The sequence below is a fragment of the Odontesthes bonariensis genome, chromosome 12, assembly GCF_027942865.1.
Source record: "Odontesthes bonariensis isolate fOdoBon6 chromosome 12, fOdoBon6.hap1, whole genome shotgun sequence".
Classification (NCBI taxonomy): Eukaryota; Metazoa; Chordata; class Actinopteri; order Atheriniformes; family Atherinopsidae; genus Odontesthes; species Odontesthes bonariensis.
In genome coordinates, this window is record NC_134517.1 from 33,571,286 (window position 1) to 33,589,018 (window position 17,733).

The following is a 17,733-nucleotide window of genomic DNA, read 5'->3' on the forward strand; positions in this document are numbered from 1 at the left end:
CATCTTTTTTTTTTCTGTTTTACCATCGTGGTCTCCTGTGGGAAGATGAGTCTGGGAAAAAATCCAGTCTGCCAACTGAGTTGATCCTTATGTTTCTCATTTGGTTTTGTTATAGCTTAAACAGACCCTTACAGAAAACATTTGTAATTACATTAGTCCTGTGTTGCCCAGCCAGTGTTGGAGGTAATAGTGAAGGATTCTCTCCTTTTGTATGCATTTCAAGTACTTTAGCTAATACAGTATTTTTCAAAGATATCTAATTATTAACTGGCAAACCAACACAATGAATGCACGTGTGTCTGGAAATATTTCCAGTTTAATCCATTAAGTTCTACGGCAGACTTCTGGTCATTTTCAGTAGCAAAAAAAAAAAGTCTACAATGATCAGTCCAATGTACTAAAAAGTCATTCATAGTTATTTTTGAAAGCATTCAATGATGCATACCTCAGGTTTAAAGTTGATACATTTTTCTGTGTCACCCACAAAATGTTTTTTTTTTTTATTCAAGGTCCCAACTTACTCAACTAGCCAATTCAGAAAACTTGTTTTTTTTTCAAAAGATTCTGGCTTTTATGACACAAAATAATAATTCATGGCACAACAATTGCATGCTGGTTTTGAAATGATGGATATCCAACAGTCAATCTTGGAAAGTGAATTATAGATGCTGGAGGTGGATAAATCGGTAAGTGGATTGTTTTTCCTAAACCAGGAGACTGAATGGATGGGTACACATGCTGGGTTTGAATTGTTCATGTAGCCCGCTAACAAATTACAGCAATTATACACAGTGGGATGAAGTAATTGTGCATATCCTAATATCCACAATCCCTTTGTAAAATAGGGCAATAAAATATGCACGTATTTGGTTAGAAAGGTTTTTTTTTTTTTTACTTCTGAGGCAGTTTATATATATCTTTGAACATCTAGTAAAGTGTTAATAAGCATAAATTAATTATAAAGTTAATCATGTCTAACATAGGATATAAAAAAAATCACAGAGCTTGCTCCAAAATTTGATCTTTTTTCTTTTTTTTCTTTCTGAAAACAGTAAAGCACAAGAGTATATTAATATGACCAAATTCCTAATAAAGCTGCTCTAATACAATTCAGATGTTATAACCGCAACATCATAATCTGACATTAGCCTTTTTTGTAACTTAAAGACAACATCTCTGCAGTGATTGCAGATTACTTAATGTGTGATTATCTCCCACTGAGTGGGACCAAGTCAAAAGCATCAGAATGTCTAATATGTCAAACACAATCCACAGCATTCCAGTGACAAACTCAGTTCTACTCTTGTGCACGTATCCTGGAACTAGGAAAGTGGTTTAATGTTGCGGTGTGACCAGAGCTCCACTGGACTGTGCATTGTACTGACTGATGACACCGGGAAGGAAAATTTTGTTACAGTCTGAGGCCTTTTCCTGATATTGAGATGCCTATTGGAGCCTCTCAGACTGCAACTGCCCACTGAAAAAACACCAAGCGTCATGATTTGAGACTGAGAAAAGCTTTTGTCTTGATGTTTTTGGTGAAAATGGTGCTACTGGAATAAAAACTACCTATTTTTACTTTTCTTTTCAATATAGATCCTGGTGACAGCCGTCCAGTGCTTCTTATTGGTGGCCCAGATCGTATTGTCATCACCCACCTAAATGGGACAGGCCATCAGCCCCTGAGGTCTCTAAGTGTAAATGGAACACTGGCATTGGATTTCCAGCACAGCCAGGAAAGTGTATGTTGGGCCCTTTCTACACAGTCCTCTGGGCAACTCCGCTGTGCTGTAACAAGAAATCTGCGTGGATTCACACGGGAACGGGAAATAAGAACACAACAAAGTTTGCAACGTATGTTTATTACATTGTCCTTTCCTGTCCTGACTTTTTGATAAATTTGACTGTCTGCTTTCAAATGGTGAGCACTCACTTACATAAAAATAGGGCAACTATGCATCTTTTCAGCTGAGGTACACATCACCCAGTGTTCTCTCACACACAAACTGGCTCATTGTTATTTGGCTCCCTGTCTTACCTGCAAGCTGTTTCTCTCTCCTCATTATCTGCGCAGTTTAAGACAGGTTAGCCTCAGCAGTTTTGGCATTCACCTTTATCCTACAGCTGTCACTCATGCCTGCATGGAACATGAGCTTTGCTTCTTTTAAAATGCTCCTTTTTCCTATACTTACACCTAGTATAGATTATTACAAACATTAACATATTTAACATTAAATCCATGTGACTTTCACTCATTATCTGTCACTTTACGAAGACAAAGTCTTTGCTTTTCTCACAAAGCAGTCACATCAGAAGTGTCAGCTTATACTGTACAAGAATATAAGTGAATAATGGAATTCTGACAGGCAGTCAGCAATCAGTGAAGGTAAAATTTAAAGGAGCACCGCAACAATTTTGCACATCAAACTTAGTTCACTCATTATACTGGCTACTTCTTATCCTGGAAAAGGTTTGATGGTGTGTCTCATGGGAGAGTTTGGAATTTCTGAAAAATAACTGATGATTCCTTCAGTCATAACTCAGCTGGAGCTTGAAGGCAAAAGTCCTGCTTGTCAGATGGGGAAGATTGATTTTCAGAGATGTGGGTATTTGCAAGGCAGAAAAAACAAGCTCGGTTATAATGACCGCAGGATTAGTAAAAATATTTTTGGAGCTTCGTTAGGGAATAAAAGTTAGGATATTTAGGTCCCCTGCTGCTTCTGTTTTACCATCATTTTTAGTCCCTTTGATTTTCATTGAAATGTAACACAGACATTTGAGTATTTATTCAGCTGCTGTGCTTAAAAATGTAACTGCCTTTCTGTTTTACATCATTGCAGATGTGGAGCACATGGCTATTGACTGGCTGACAGGAAACATTTATTTAGTTGACCGTGTCACAGACAAGATTTTTGTCTGTGACCGTGACGGCGACACATGTGTTACCATCCTACAACAAGACCTACTGAATCCTAAAGGAATAGCTCTGGATCCTCTCATGGGGTGAGTTCACTGCAGATATCCTCCTATGCATTTTTTAAAAATATCATTTATCTTATATGAAAAAAAACAAAAAAAAAGTTTGAGTTAGTGTGAGGAATGTGCCTAACAATGAGGGGATTTTAATGGGTTTTTGTCCTTCCACTCAGCCCTTTCCCTTGTGAAATTTGGTGGGTAGTTGGTGATGCTTCAAACTGCTTCTACTGTCCAGACAGATCTGTATTCACCAATTTCTCTCCACAAGAACAAAATACCCCTGCAGGACTTTCCATTACAAGATTTTTATCTCTGAAGATTTCAAATACAGCTGAGCAACAATGGAGAAAAAATATATTTTACTCTCAGCAAAAATGACATTAAACAATATTGGATGACAGTCTTTGGGATCACAATTTTGTTTGGTAAGATTTTTAGCAGTTCACTGTGTCAGAGTGCAGAAAAATAGCATAACATCTGAATAAAGTCCATGCACCAGCTGTACCAGAATGTGAACCTATTATCAGTTCTGCTCTCCTGGTTCTGGTCAGCTGGGAAAAGGATGAGCTATTACTTTGTAAGGACACGAGGATACAGCAGGAGGGAAGGTTCATTTTTAATTATTTTCTTTTGGAGAAATATTTTTTAGATTGTTACATGGCTAATAACAATGACACATTTGCTGTCAAAAGAGTGATTGTGTGTAATTTATACTGCTTGTAGCAAATTTATGATCATTTCCCAACTTCATTGATAATGGATCCATTTTGCTGCTCTGCATGGGTGTTGTTAGTCAGTTATGACCATCCCTTAAAGCCAAGACAATGCAATATTAATCTTACATCCTAATACACTGCATAATTATTCTGAAGGCCAAAGCAGAAGTGCATTTGCACTTTGTGTTTTTCCCGATTTAAAAAAATATACTTTATTCAACAGCTTGGGCTACCTTTAAGCACATGGGTCTAATCAAAGATGATTAGCCGTTGGAGTCTTCACGGCATGGCTGAGTTTGATTTGGTTGGCTGCATCTTTCTGTTTCTCATTATAGGCAGACCGGCTGCTGGAATGTACTTGCCTTTTGGTAAATATACGTTAGAGCACGTTAGAGTTTATGTGAATCTCTCTCTGACCTAAGTCAACACAGTTTATTAGTGACTGTGTAATAATCACACCTGAACACACTATAAATGCAGCATCTGCTGGGAGCTGGATTTGCAGGATACTGGCTAGACAGACTGTAAGACACTGAAGTTTTTTGAGCACTCCTATTGACTCTAATTGGTGAGAAATGGTTACAGCTGTTTCTGCAGAAGTGGGTCTGAGAGAGGTCTGTCAGCCTGAAGCAATGGAGTGAAAACAAAAGAAATGAGGGAGGTGTTAGATAGCAGCACAGCATGAGGAAGCATGTTTATAGAATATGCCCTGCTTTGGCACTCCATTTTTATTCTTGTTTGACTCTCTTCATGTTTCCCTGCCTCTCTTACTTTTGGATACGGCATTTTAACTTTGCAACATACGACAGCCTTTTGATGGAAAACCTTTCCTTTGTTCCTTAATAGAGAGAAGAGTTAGATTGATGGTGTGGTTTGAATGTCAACAAAATTTCCATCATGGGTACAAAAGTGAATCTTCCAATGAGTTTCAGCTTTTTGCTTGTAAAACCATCCATCCATCCATTGGAAAAGATGCACTTAAAGGAGATTTGGTCACATGGTATGTGTTAGATTTTCTGGTGTGAATTGATCAGTGGCGCTTTACACCACTGACTGATCCCTCTCCATGCAAATGAAGGAGATACTGCTGCCACTAATTTTTTTTTGCCAAATACATTTTTTGGGAAAATATCACAGCTGCCACGAAAAGAATTCTTGCCAACAGTTTTTGGAGTTTATATATTTTACCAATGGTAAAGTAGTAACTTTGGCAGGTTTCTGATCAGAAACTGATTAAAATTCTCACCTGATTATGGGTCTTTATGAAAATTCAAGAGATTGTCAAATCTATAATGCTGATTTATCTTGTACTGAATACAAATACCTACACAAAACTCTATGCAATTTGTCCAATAGTTATCAATGCATTTTACAATATACGACAACAACGACTACAGACAACTAATGGCCTCCTCTGTCTCATAGAGCAGTCATTATGGTTAATTTCTGAGCAACATCACTGAAAAATCCATGATGGTCTTAAGGTCATTAAGCTGTTACAAGAGTCAAATTTAAAAAATCTGCTATTTATAATTTTTGAAAAATAGTATTAGAAAAGGCTTTGGAGTTGTTGAGATGATGTTTTAATTTCCTTTTATAAGACAACATTTTCCCAGTGTTTGCAGATATTTGTTGGAGAAGTGAGTTAATTTTGAATATTGGAAATCTGGGGAAATCATTTGAAGGAAGTCACTTTACATTGAATAGCACTGAACAAACCACAAAACAACCTTGCAAGGTACAGTATATACAGTACAGTGTATTGATTGTCAGTTGTGAGACTATCTATGCAGTGTTCTGTTGTACTGTTGGGCATGAACCATTTTTACATTTTTAACTGCTGTCATGCAGTTTATTTTATCATGGGGGCTCATTTCTAGAATCCAACATGGACTTTCTTGAAGCTGTGGAATGCAGAACTACAGCATCAGCACCATCCTAATCCCAGAAAGCAATCGTTGATATGCCACGTGGAGGTGCACCTGTTTGGGAAGCTGAGCTCTTTGCTGATGCAGACAGTTTTTCAGAGCAGAGTTGGGTTGAGAGTTCAAAGGGCAGCCCATCCCTCCCCTGACTTGACTTGTGCAGATTAAGTCGGCTTCCCGTCGTTCTCTGTAGCTCGTTATCCACAGAATCTTTTGGCGCTCTGTCCCCACAGAAACCCAGCAGGACAGCATGACAAGCCCTTCATGTTAATGACTGTATATGCAGACCTGAGCAGTTTTGAAGTGACTGTGCATGAGATCTTTACTTCAGTGAAGAAGACGTTGCACTTATTGTAAGGTTATTTTGCATTTACATTTGTTGTGGAGAAAAAGTGAGTCGGACTCACCTTTGCAGCCTCCTATGGGGAATTTATTGAACAGACCGTCACAGAGACGTGTACATTTCAGCATGCATGGAAATTCCCAATGATCTCAGCTTGTTACCACCTCTTATACTCTTCTCCATCATTCTGTGTGTATGTGGCCCAAACCTAATCTGACGCCTGCTGTCTGAGAATGCTGCTACATCTTCGTCATTATCTAGATTGTTCATCCTTACCTTGAACAATATATGGTTCGAGCAGCATCAAGACATGCTGGGAATGCTTCGAGCAGTGTCAATACACAATGTGTGCTTCGAGCAACGTCAAGGCCCTGCTCTCCCACACTTCCAGCAATGTCAATTATGTGCTCTCCCACACATTAAGGAAGGAATTACACTGTGAATAACACCAGTTTTTTTTTTTGACTCGTCATTGCTCCCTGTATCTTTTGCTTTTTCATTTTTCCAACTGTTCTTATGGTTTTGAGGTATAGTGCTTTGGCTCCTCTGTGCATTACACATTGTCAATCATTTTGTGTCTCCTCACCAACTCTGAGGTTCTGTGCAACATGCCCTCTGAATGTCCCGGAATTACAACAAAGGAAATGGAAAATGCTGCTTTTATTACATTTTCCTTGAGGCAGTGGAGGATCTATCCCTGAGGCGGTCTGATGGGATATTTCAACAAAAGCATTTAAAGATACTCCTGTGCTATTTTTTTTTAAAATTTGCTTTTTTATCTATTGTTCATTTCATTCCCACTCTCTGTGTTGTTTTGATTTATTTTGTGGGAAGTTTCCTTATATTTCCCTGTTTCTCTATATTCCTATTTATTGTCATATTTTGAGTTGTAGCATTACTTTGAACATAAACTGTGAATACATTTATTACTGTGCTAAGTGCCTTGAGCCACCTCTCGTTTCTTTCTATATTGCCAAAAAAAAAAAGAAATTACAAACAACAATTTATTGAAACATCCAGAAAACAGAAATAAATAAGGCAAAAAAAAGTTTATAGAATTCTAATAAGCTTGAAAGTCAGTATATTTGGTTTGAGCACCTTTATTCCTCAACACAGCCTGAACCCTCTTAGACAAACTTTCTTGTAATTTCTTTAAGTAGTCTTCAGGAATAGTTCTTCAGGCTTCTTGAAGTACATCCTAAAGGTCTTCTTTGGGTATTGGCTACCTTTTGTTCTGTTCTTTGTCAAGATGATCCCACACTGCTACAACAATGTTGAGGTCCAGACTCTGGGAAGTATTCATTCCTCCATAAGACCTGTTTCCACCGATTTTAAGTCCAGTTCTTGTGTCATTTGGCATATGTTTGCCCTTTTTTTTCCTGCTGTTTTCTTTCCTTAAGAATGGCTTCTTGAAAGCCACTCATCCACAGAGACCGTTTCTGATGAGGCTTCAGTGAAAGGTAGATTGGTCAGCTGAAGGTCCAGATGCATGTCTCAGTGCTGTGTAAGGGCGTTGCTAGATTTTTCCAATTTCTTGAGTGCATTATGTTTAGATATGGTCCATCTGCTGTAGAAAGTTTTTTTTTAAGCCTGACACCTCTTCTTTTCTCCTTCACTTGGCAAGTTTTCTCATTTTTTTTAAAAGCACACTGCACACCATGTTGAGATTAGACAAGTGTTCAGCTATTAGCTCTTTGGGAATATTCTTGTTGTTACAATTAATACTATTGTAATTCAAAATGGGTTCTTTGCTCAGTTTCACTACGACATAAAACATGATTGAGTTGGTTGTACCTGGTCACAAATCAGACATTGTGACAATGGGAATGTCCAGTTTTGTGAGTGACATCTTAAAATATCACCGATCTACTAACACAGGCTAAACCAGCTCATTTCAATTATGTCCCGAGCGGACTGTGAGGGGCACTACAAAGTAGCGCAGAGCTGCAAACAAGGAAACCTTTTGATAATCAGGAGGCTGTAGTTCACCAGCGACTCATATACAGCTTTTGTCTTGTTACATATGATTTGTGAGCATGCATCTGATTATGTTTGCATCTAAAATATTTATGATGCACCTTGTGGCTCAGATAAAATAAAAAAAAAAAACATTTCATCAGTTTTATCAACTCTATGACTAGGAGTCATAAGACTACTATGCTCAAATTTGTTGTTGTCTTTTTATGATTCGTTATTGGACAGCAAGTGAAGAAGAGTTATTAACTCTTTTAACTTCCCCAAGCAAACCGTCTTCTACATAATTCCTGCTGTGCACACAAGTGCTGTGTTTTGCCATGTCTACACTGAGTCAGCTATAAATGATCGTTTCGATGACTTGTGTATCAATAACCAATGAAATTCTGAAAATGAGGGATATGCTATTTGTATTTGTAAATTTGAATGTCAAGCAAGGAAATCCTTGCGTAAAGGATGAAAAGTGTAAATTGTGTAAATTGTAATATTCTTATTGAATTTGGATTTGGAGGCGGTGGTCTCATCGTGTTTTTTTTTTGCTATGATCATCTACAGGTATATATTTACAAAAACTTGGTGCCACTTGATAACAATATACCGTTTCTCTGCACTCTGGGATAATCCCGAGAAAAATATGGATGATGATAGACCTACAGAATTTATGATATGTCCATTCATTCCAAACAAATCTAGAGAAACGAAAATTCTTCCTTCACATGCTCTTTTATCACAGAAATTGTTTCTACTAAGTGAAGCAACTTACAGCCACGAAAGGCACAACATTTGTAAGGCAAACTTTTGTTTGGTGGTAAAAAATGGCACACACAGCAGTGAAATGCAAGGCGCAAAGCTTAGTAAATGGGTTAAATACTCTCCTCCCTGAATTTTTTAAAAATACATATGCAGCAGTGCCTGTATGCCTATGCCAATATCTCTTAAAACATCTGACAACACACTTTATGGGATGTAATCATTTAAACATTTCCACCCCCTGCAGCATGCTTTTCTTCACTGACTATGGGAATGTGGCCAAAGTTGAGCGTTGCAACATGGATGGCACCAACCGGACCCGACTGGTGGATTATAAAATCGAGCAGCCCACAGCTGTGGCATTGGATGTGGTCAAGAAACTTGTGTATTGGGCGGATGCCTATCTGGATTACATCGACGTGGTGGATTACCACGGCAGGAACAGGCTCACTATTATCCATGGGAGCCAAGTGAGTGTCACGTTTCATTGTTTCAAGCACTTTTTGTCTTCAAAGGGCACAACATTGCAAGAAACCACTGTGAACAAATGACAGTGGCTTCGCCGATCAGGACTGCCGTCACAATTTCAGAAACTCAGATTATGTGTGTGCGGGGAGTGTGTGTATGTGTGTTGATTCTCTCAATTAGGGCACCGTGCTGCAAAACAGGTGGTGCATTCACTGCCTAGTGACATAATTCACTCTTCATTTTCATTGAAAGAAGGTCTTTAAAAACATTGATGGCTTATTAAATACAAGGAACTGAGTCACATGTGGAGCTGTCTTCAAAATGAGCATATCAATAGCCTCTCTCCTCCAGTGCATCTTTAAGGCCTTTTATCCCAATTATAATTATTCATTAAAATGTCCTTTCAACCAACTTCAACTAGACATTCAGCTTTCATGAGGAAAGAACATCCATATCAATCACCTTATTATTTATGCAGGTGTTTCTTGCATGATATTGCCTCGTTCATTTGCTTGTTCCCACATTAGTGTGAGGATCTTAACATTTTTGCATCTGCATAGCAAATATCATGCATGTCCTATCTGCCTTTTCCATAGACCGTGGTCCTTTATGGCATAACCAGTCACATGAGTGATAACAAGCAAATGTTTTGCTCACAGTTATACTAACTGATTACAATTTGTGAAATTCAGTTGATTTAAAGTACTTTTTTTTCCATTTACGGTATTTTACTCAGCTGTAGAAATGTGAAGTTGAGCTAGTGCAGGAAGTATCAAATGCCATGTATTGAATGTGCTATACCTAAACATGCAAGAACAGTACATGCATATCTACATGTTTTGAGGTAATATGTGTGATGCTTTAAAAACCTCTTGTTTAAGTAGCAAGTTGAAGCAAAGTTCCACACAGAGAGACGGTTGAGTGCTTTGTTCGTTATTTATTCATTTATTCTAATGCATGTTTCCTGGTGCCGGTAATGCTAAGGTGTGACACACTGAGCTTAGGTGTGCTTCCTGTGAACATAGCTCATCCAGCCATGTCGCTTTGTGTGTGTGGGTGTCAGCCTGCTAAATGTAGCATGGAGGCTGTTGTGTCTGGGCCCGTGGCCTCCCAATGGAGTCCAGCTTTTGACCCTGTATGGGCTGCCAAATGCACCAGACAGCTACACCACCATTTCCAATCCCCCTTAATGCTTGTTGCATGTTACAAGGTAAAAGCACTCATTGATTCAAGTTTGTTATTGCCTTCTTGCTCCACTTTTGGGTTGACTTGACTTGTCTTTGAGTAAGGTGTAAAAAAAAAAGAAAAAAAAGGCACCATGGATTTTTCCTTTTCTTTGTTGCAGGTGTCGTACATATACGCATTAGCTCTTTTTGAGGACTACCTTTATGCTATCCACTCTGACCCTTCCAAAGGGAGTTCCACTGTGGAGCTGCTGCAGATCCACAGGTTTAACATCACAGAAGATAGCAGGACACTCGCCAGCCTGGGGAATTCTAAATCCCTTCGTGTTTACCACAAACTTGCTCAGCCAAAAGGTAAAGGATATTTCTTGCATCATAATCTACCCCAGTTCACTCACAAGCTGTGATTTTAAATATGTCAGAAAAATAACTATTCACTTAATTGTGACAATTTGTTGTCCTTTCTTATTTTGTCCACAGTCAGGAGCCATGCATGTGAAATGGATTCATATGGAAAGCCGGGTGGATGTTCCCACATTTGCATTCTGAGTGGCAGTTACAAGTCCAGGACCTGCCGCTGTCGTTCTGGATATAGCCTGGGCTTTGATGGGAAAACCTGTAAAAGTTAGTAAATGTTTTATCATGGATATGAATAAATGCAAAAATGTATATTTTGGTACATATCTTTTTAAAGAAGCCATATCTTAAAATCCCTTGTTTAAAGCTTGTTTCTCATGGGCAAAAACCATAAAAAAGCAACCTCAGGCACACTTTCATGCAAATGTGGAAACGTTTTTTCAGTGCTTTGTATTTATCACAGCCAGTGGCTTATCTACGAACCACTTTTTCAGTAATTATCAATTGTGAAATGAATAATGATTACCCCAATTCAGCAGGCATTCATGTCAACTTTGTGTGACCACAGCTCTGAGGTGTTGATGCGATGTTGATGTGTTGACCAGAGGCTTATGGTTGTCATTAATCAGGCCTTAATTAATCTCATGTCTTTGAGAGCCTATTACATATAGAATTAGAGCTATGTGTTGAACTTAACATCTGTGTTAGTGACAGTAAAACTAGTGCAACCTTATCTTATTCTCATTCCCAAATTGTCAAATGCTGCTCCTTAATCAAATGCTCTTGGCATCAGTTTTCAGCACACTGGATACACCTGTATTGTTACTTTTCAATGCACAGGGATCTACTTTAATGCTACATAGTGCCAGTTATTGTTGCAGTAACCAGGAAATGCCATTCTACATTTCTTGCTAATCAACAAATAATAGGTTTGGATGGGAAACACTGAATAGTCATCAAACTCATCAAACCAAAGGATGGGAGTCGTGTTCAAGACCAACAACGGAACTGATGTTTTTCTCTTACTTTTCATTAACTTCTTGGTTAAGGTTAGGAAAACAACATAGATAGGCATTAACATAAACAAGGAAATGCATTTCACTCCAGAAAGCTTTGCCAACATTTACCATGTTGTCATGGTGACACGTCCCATGGATGATATTTTACCAGTTCAGGAGTATCAGCACAACAGTGATGTTCGGGGGTACCTATCATGTTAAAAACCAAAATAGCAGGCTCCTGACCAGTAGTCAGAACTTGACTGGAAATATGACCGGTTGTATTATAGACTTTTACCTAATTAATTAAATTAAATTATATTTCAATGTGTGATTTATTTATTTTTCTTTAGTATGCGGTTTTTGTGTTACACTGACTATTGATCACAATTTTAATTTTTAGGTTTATGCTCAACAATTTTCACCTGCCATAAGGGCATTAAACTGGTTTAGCTGGAAGTTCTCTTTTTTTCAGAAGCTTGATTATCGCACCATATCTAAAATGTTTTCATCAATAATTTTTTTTCCTGTTCCTGATAAGCAAGAAGATTACATCCTTTATTTTTTCTCTTTTCAATATTGCACCTTTTAAAGGTCATATGTCATAACAGAGCTGAGGATGTGCCATGCATCTATGGCCTGACACTAATTGTGAGAAAGACGAGGCTGATGAATACAGCTCCATGTGAAAGTGAAGTTCTGCTATTGATCTGTCGAACCGCTGATTGATTATTGCCATAATGGGGTTTTAAGTTTGTCTGTATTTGTTGGCTTGTCTGATCAATCGCTGGACATTGTGTAGTTGACAATAAAAGCCGAAGATCAAATTGATGACACAATTTGAGAGCCTACCGCATTTCGATCAGGGTAATGGAGCTGTGGGAGCTTTTGCATGACACATTTGATTTATTCCCTCCTCATAGATGTTCTGATGACACCAGCTATCTCTCTCTTGCTCTTCCCTTCCATCTAGGCATGGAAGCCTAAGCATAATGAGATTTGGTGTTAAATGATAGTCTTTTTTCATACAGCAGTCACTGTGGAATTTGATATCTGGGTCTCTTGCAATGCTTAATTGTCTCCTGGGTAGTTGGTCTCTCCCTCACAAAATGATAAATTGAAGTGAGGCATGTGTGGTCCCCTCACCTCCAGCATCCCAGTCTCTTGGGTAGGGGCTGGGAGCAGGGTGAGGTCTACTTCTCTCAGTGGAAGCCCTCCTTCATTCCTCCTCTTGCCTCTCCAGAGGATCCCAAAGGGTTCGAGAACATACAGTCCCTTGTGCCATTCGCGGGCCGAGGAGCTGCCTCAGCTTTCTAGGTCTTATTGTTCGTCTTCCTAAGCAGACATCCTGCTATTTTAGATCAGAAACAGTATTCACAGCCAGTGTAAGTATTGCAATTGTCTGTTTGCTTAAGCATTTTCCCACTCTCACTCTCTTGGCAGTTTTGCGCCAATAGCGTGATAGAGGGTGGATAGTATAGTCATTGGCACTGATTACTAGCTCCATTAAGGTGAATAGATGGCCCAGGCCCTGGAAAACGTATAAAAACAATGTGGTCAGTAAGAGGGTTTAATGCAGGGATCAGCACTGATGAATTAGACCAATTAATTGACAATAACAATAAAAAGTGGTCTGTTTTCTCTTGCTTTGTAGAACCCAAAAACGATTTGTACCTGTTCTATGGTAAAGGGCGTCCAGGGGTCATCCGAGGCCTGGATATGAACATCAAGTCCAGTGATGAGCACATGGTGCCTATCGAGGACCTGGTAAACCCTCGAGCCATTGACTACCATGCAGAATTAGGACACATCTACTTTGCTGACACCACCAGTTTCCTTATTGGACGTCAAAAAATAGATGGAAATGGCCGAGAGACAATACTCAATGATGGTAGGTCTAAATGGAAGAAAACAAGCAAACAAGGAACACCCAAAGAATGTGTCTTACATTACCAAATTTTTTGAGAAATTACTCCTCTGTTGATTACATTTGTAATAATTAATATATGTATATTACCTTAAAAAGGCCACACAAGTTAACAATTATATCTGGTTTGTGATTTTGTGCTGCTGATTCTGTTTTAGAGCTTGACAATGTTGAAGGAATCTCAGTGGATTGGATTGGGAATAATTTGTATTGGACCAATGATGGCTACAGGAAGACGATCAGTGTTGCCAGGCTGGAGAGAGCCTCCCAAACTAGGAAGACCCTGCTGGAAGGAAATATGTCTCATCCCCGTGCCATTGTGGTTGATCCTCTAAACAGGTAAAGAAGAAATATAAAAAGAATAAAGAATTGTACCCCGCCAGCAGCTGTTTCGAGCTAAACATTGGATTACTGCATGCATTACTATGGCACAGATGTGGTTATGCTTAAAACACGATCAGATGGAGGAAGACTATTGTGATAAGAAAGGAGGTTATAAAACAATAACAAAAGAAGAAGAACCATTTTATGTATTATGTCCTTTTCACCATTTTTATTTTTCATTTCTTAAAGTAAACAATGCATTTTGCAGTCACTATAAGTTACAATCAGATACTGGATGCTTATCTTGGTTAAACTAAGATGAGAATGAAAAAAATATATATATTCTAATAATTCTCTGCAGCACTTATAGATCACCTCTTTTGAGACTTGATGCTGCAAAACCCCAATTCATTGAGTGTCTTTAGGATGTTAAGGATTAGAAATTTAAGGCTTCATATTAACACTCACCTAATCCATAGCAGTCAGAGATTAGTTTCCAAGCCTCAAAGGATTGTTCCTCATATTTTGCTATATACAGCTTTTTCATTGCTTTAGGTGCATGAACCAAAACACAAACCCAAAGTTATTTATACTTAGGTTTAATCTCTTTTTCTCTTCCCTCGTCTCATACATGTATCAGTGTATTCAAGTTGTAATTAAGTCTGCCGGTAGCCTTTCTTATTTGTGTTTTTTTTTTTTTTTTTTACTCATCTTATAATGACACAGCAGTAATGTTGCAGACTGGATATCAAAGGAATGGGACATTTTCAAATTACCCTGGAACAGGGTAAAAAAAATATAATGATAATTCTACTAAAAAAATGTATACATTTAGAATGACACATTGGATTTTTTTAGACTAGTAAGAAAGAACAATCTAACCTTTGTTCAAGATTTCACCCTGACAGATATTCTGTTGCAGCAGCATTGGGGGTGGTAGAGTATCATGTCACTTTTTTGTTTGAGGATGAGTAAGTATTATTGCGATCCCTCCCACTGACAGCAGGGATGATTAGAAGAGCTAGATTTTGGCTTCTAAGAAAGTATTCAGCTCGAGCCCGGCAGTTCTTTGATCTCCATCTTCTCTGCTGGAAGGCTCTTTTCAGGTGAAATGGATGCATCTCTCCAACAGATTTCTTGACTGCATTCTCGAGACGTTATTTTCTGCTCTGCTTGCCTCCTTAAGTCTGTGTTGACATGATAAGGGCTACCAGTGTCGACTTAATACTGTCATACTTCTCTATTTTGCTACATTATATATGTTATACATATTCACAAGGCTCACAGATAGTATTTATATCGGGTGATGATTAACCTTAAATTTTTGTTAGTTTGCCTCTTTAGACATGATATGAGTCGTTCAAATTGTTAAGTAATTGTAGGTTTTCAGCTTTAATTCAGAAGAGTTGTGATTAAAAAAAAATATTGCCTTAACTGTTTAGGAGCATTTCATAAAGTATTTCTCTATTCTGAAATGCTCAAAAGAAGCTTACAAAAGTTACAATTGCATATTGGAGTTATTTCAAAACTAGGATGCAAGTCCTCTGCTTTCAATGATTAAGACCGTCATTGACCACCATGTCAGTTATGTTCAGTTTGTGGGGCTTTTCTTTCCTCATTTTTGTCTTCAGTGCCATGTAAATATTTAAGTTTCACTGTAAAATATGTCTGTTTTCTTTTCTTATTTTTCTTTATTAGCCTTTTTCCTGTCCCTTTGTTTGGGAATTACCTAAAGGATAGATAAGTCAATTCCCAAAAGTAATTTGTTAAAGCAGAAATTAAATAAACTGGATATCAGAGCATTACATGGACCGCCACTCTGATATAAAGTGATTTATTCCTGATTGCAGTAGCTAACACAGTGCTTTTATTGAGTTTGTAGACATTGCATTGTCCACAAACTTATGCACCTGTGTATGAATTCAATATTAAATGGACATTTTCTTTTATGATATTCGTTTCATCATAGCTTTCAAGTTTGAAAGCTTGAAAGCTATTTTTTTTCTTTATAGTTGTTGGATAGAATAAAGAGAAGAAAAAAAAAGAAATTTTAGAAATCCCATTCAAAGAGACATGACATGGTGTTTCATATGGAAACAGTGCAGATTTTTTTTTCTTTTTATTCAAAATTCTGACCTCCCCATTTCATGCTTAGCACATAATCAAACTTGCAATATAAAGCTTGTTTTACTTCATTAATGCCCTATTTCGTAATGTCAATAAGCTACTGAGTTAAAGCCCAGCAGTTTTTTATGTTGAAGAGGCTGAGTGTAAAAAAATGGCAGACTGGAGAAGGACTAAAAAAGCATGTGTAACAACTTTCTGCTTCTGGCTTGTGTGCTCAAGCCATTTCAATTAGTTTTAGGTAACTGGCCCATGCTCACAGTTGATGATTGACATGTGGATGATAAAATGATGGCACTTGACAGATATATATTTTTTTTAATCATGTTTATTTAAAATATTTTTAGTTTCACAAACGGTGAACAACATAGAACAGTAAGAAATAAAACTAATAGATACTTTTTTTTTTAAATTGGTATATATACATACACACACACACATACAAAATCAAGATAACAAGAAAAGATAAATAAATCTTGAGATGAATTTTCTAAGAGGTAGTTACAGTGTATACACTGTAGAATATATACCCTGCAGAAGAACCCTGAGAATGCTCACATTATGGAATCTGTTTTCTGTTTTTAAAATGACTTCAATGACTCATCCAAATATGAAAGTATGGTTTTCAGTTATTATTTTTAGTCTAAGTTATAGTAATGATAATAACCCATGGTGTTCATCCGATATGGTGTCTTTCTATATCTGTCTGTGTGCAGACATATGTGCATGTGTGTATGTGTGTGGAGAGTGTGTTGTGAATAATTCATGAGGTCATAAAGATGACTTCTAGACAGAGTAAGTCTTCATTCACCTCCATATCCCATTCTGTTTCATCTTCCCCGAGCCAGCCCTCTACCATTGATGAGAGGCAGGGGGCACACGGCTCAGTCAGCAACACTCAAATAGACCAACTCCCCTGGGCATGGTTACTACAGAGAAGATCGCGTCAAATTGTTGACCCAATCATGTTTCAAATACCACCGACCATTGAAAGTTATAGTCTCAGCATACTGAAGATAAAGTAAAAGCCTTGTTTTCTGTTTTCTCTTTTGTGGTAGGGAATATGAGGCATCTAACTATACCTTGATGTACAGCCAAGGAGTACTTTGGCTTCATAAACCAGATATTTTTAAAGCTGTTAAGCACATTCTCCATACACCTATGAATGTTAAATTAACTGATTTCGCATTTGGGAAATCACAATGAGTTTTTGTGATGGCACAACTATAATTCTCGAAAAGGGTTTATATTATGAACACTAATAAAGCATTTCACAGAAATTAACTTAAAAAATACTGGGAGTAGAGACACTGGCAATTTAAAGTACATTTACTGTAATTTATTGAGAAAGTATACTACTGTAATTTGGATTACAGTATAATACAGTAAATGAGATTAAATGAAAAAATACTTTATTCATCGTAAAGGGAAAGTATTATGTTGGATTAATCAACATTCTTATTTGCACAGTTCCAGGGGCTTGGTCCAGTGCAGTCCCCAGCACAGAGCCAACTTTCCCTATCAGTTTGTTTCCTTTAGTCTCTGACTCTGATGCTGCTGTCTTAAAAGATGTTTCCAAAGCAGATTGCACTCCGCATCACAGACTTGCAGAAGATATTCAACATCTCGGTGTAGACACAAAGGCACCGGAGTTTCCTTAGGAAGCA

The 17,733-nt window shown here is 37.8% G+C and overlaps 1 protein-coding gene across 4 annotated transcripts in view; it reads left to right on the forward strand.

Moving 5' to 3' along the window:
• lrp1bb (low density lipoprotein receptor-related protein 1Bb) overlaps positions 1-17,733 on the forward strand; it is a 280,141-nt gene that overhangs the window by 126,386 nt on the left and 136,022 nt on the right. For all 4 annotated transcript variants that reach the window (XM_075480193.1, XM_075480195.1, XM_075480196.1 and 1 more), the window contains exons 6-12: positions 1,597-1,854; positions 2,841-3,003; positions 8,932-9,154; positions 10,498-10,690; positions 10,817-10,960; positions 13,346-13,582; positions 13,777-13,957. In XM_075480193.1, coding sequence (XP_075336308.1) covers positions 1,597-1,854; positions 2,841-3,003; positions 8,932-9,154; positions 10,498-10,690; positions 10,817-10,960; positions 13,346-13,582; positions 13,777-13,957 — 1,399 coding nt within the window. The remainder of the gene's footprint in view (positions 1-1,596; positions 1,855-2,840; positions 3,004-8,931; positions 9,155-10,497; positions 10,691-10,816; positions 10,961-13,345; positions 13,583-13,776; positions 13,958-17,733) is intronic.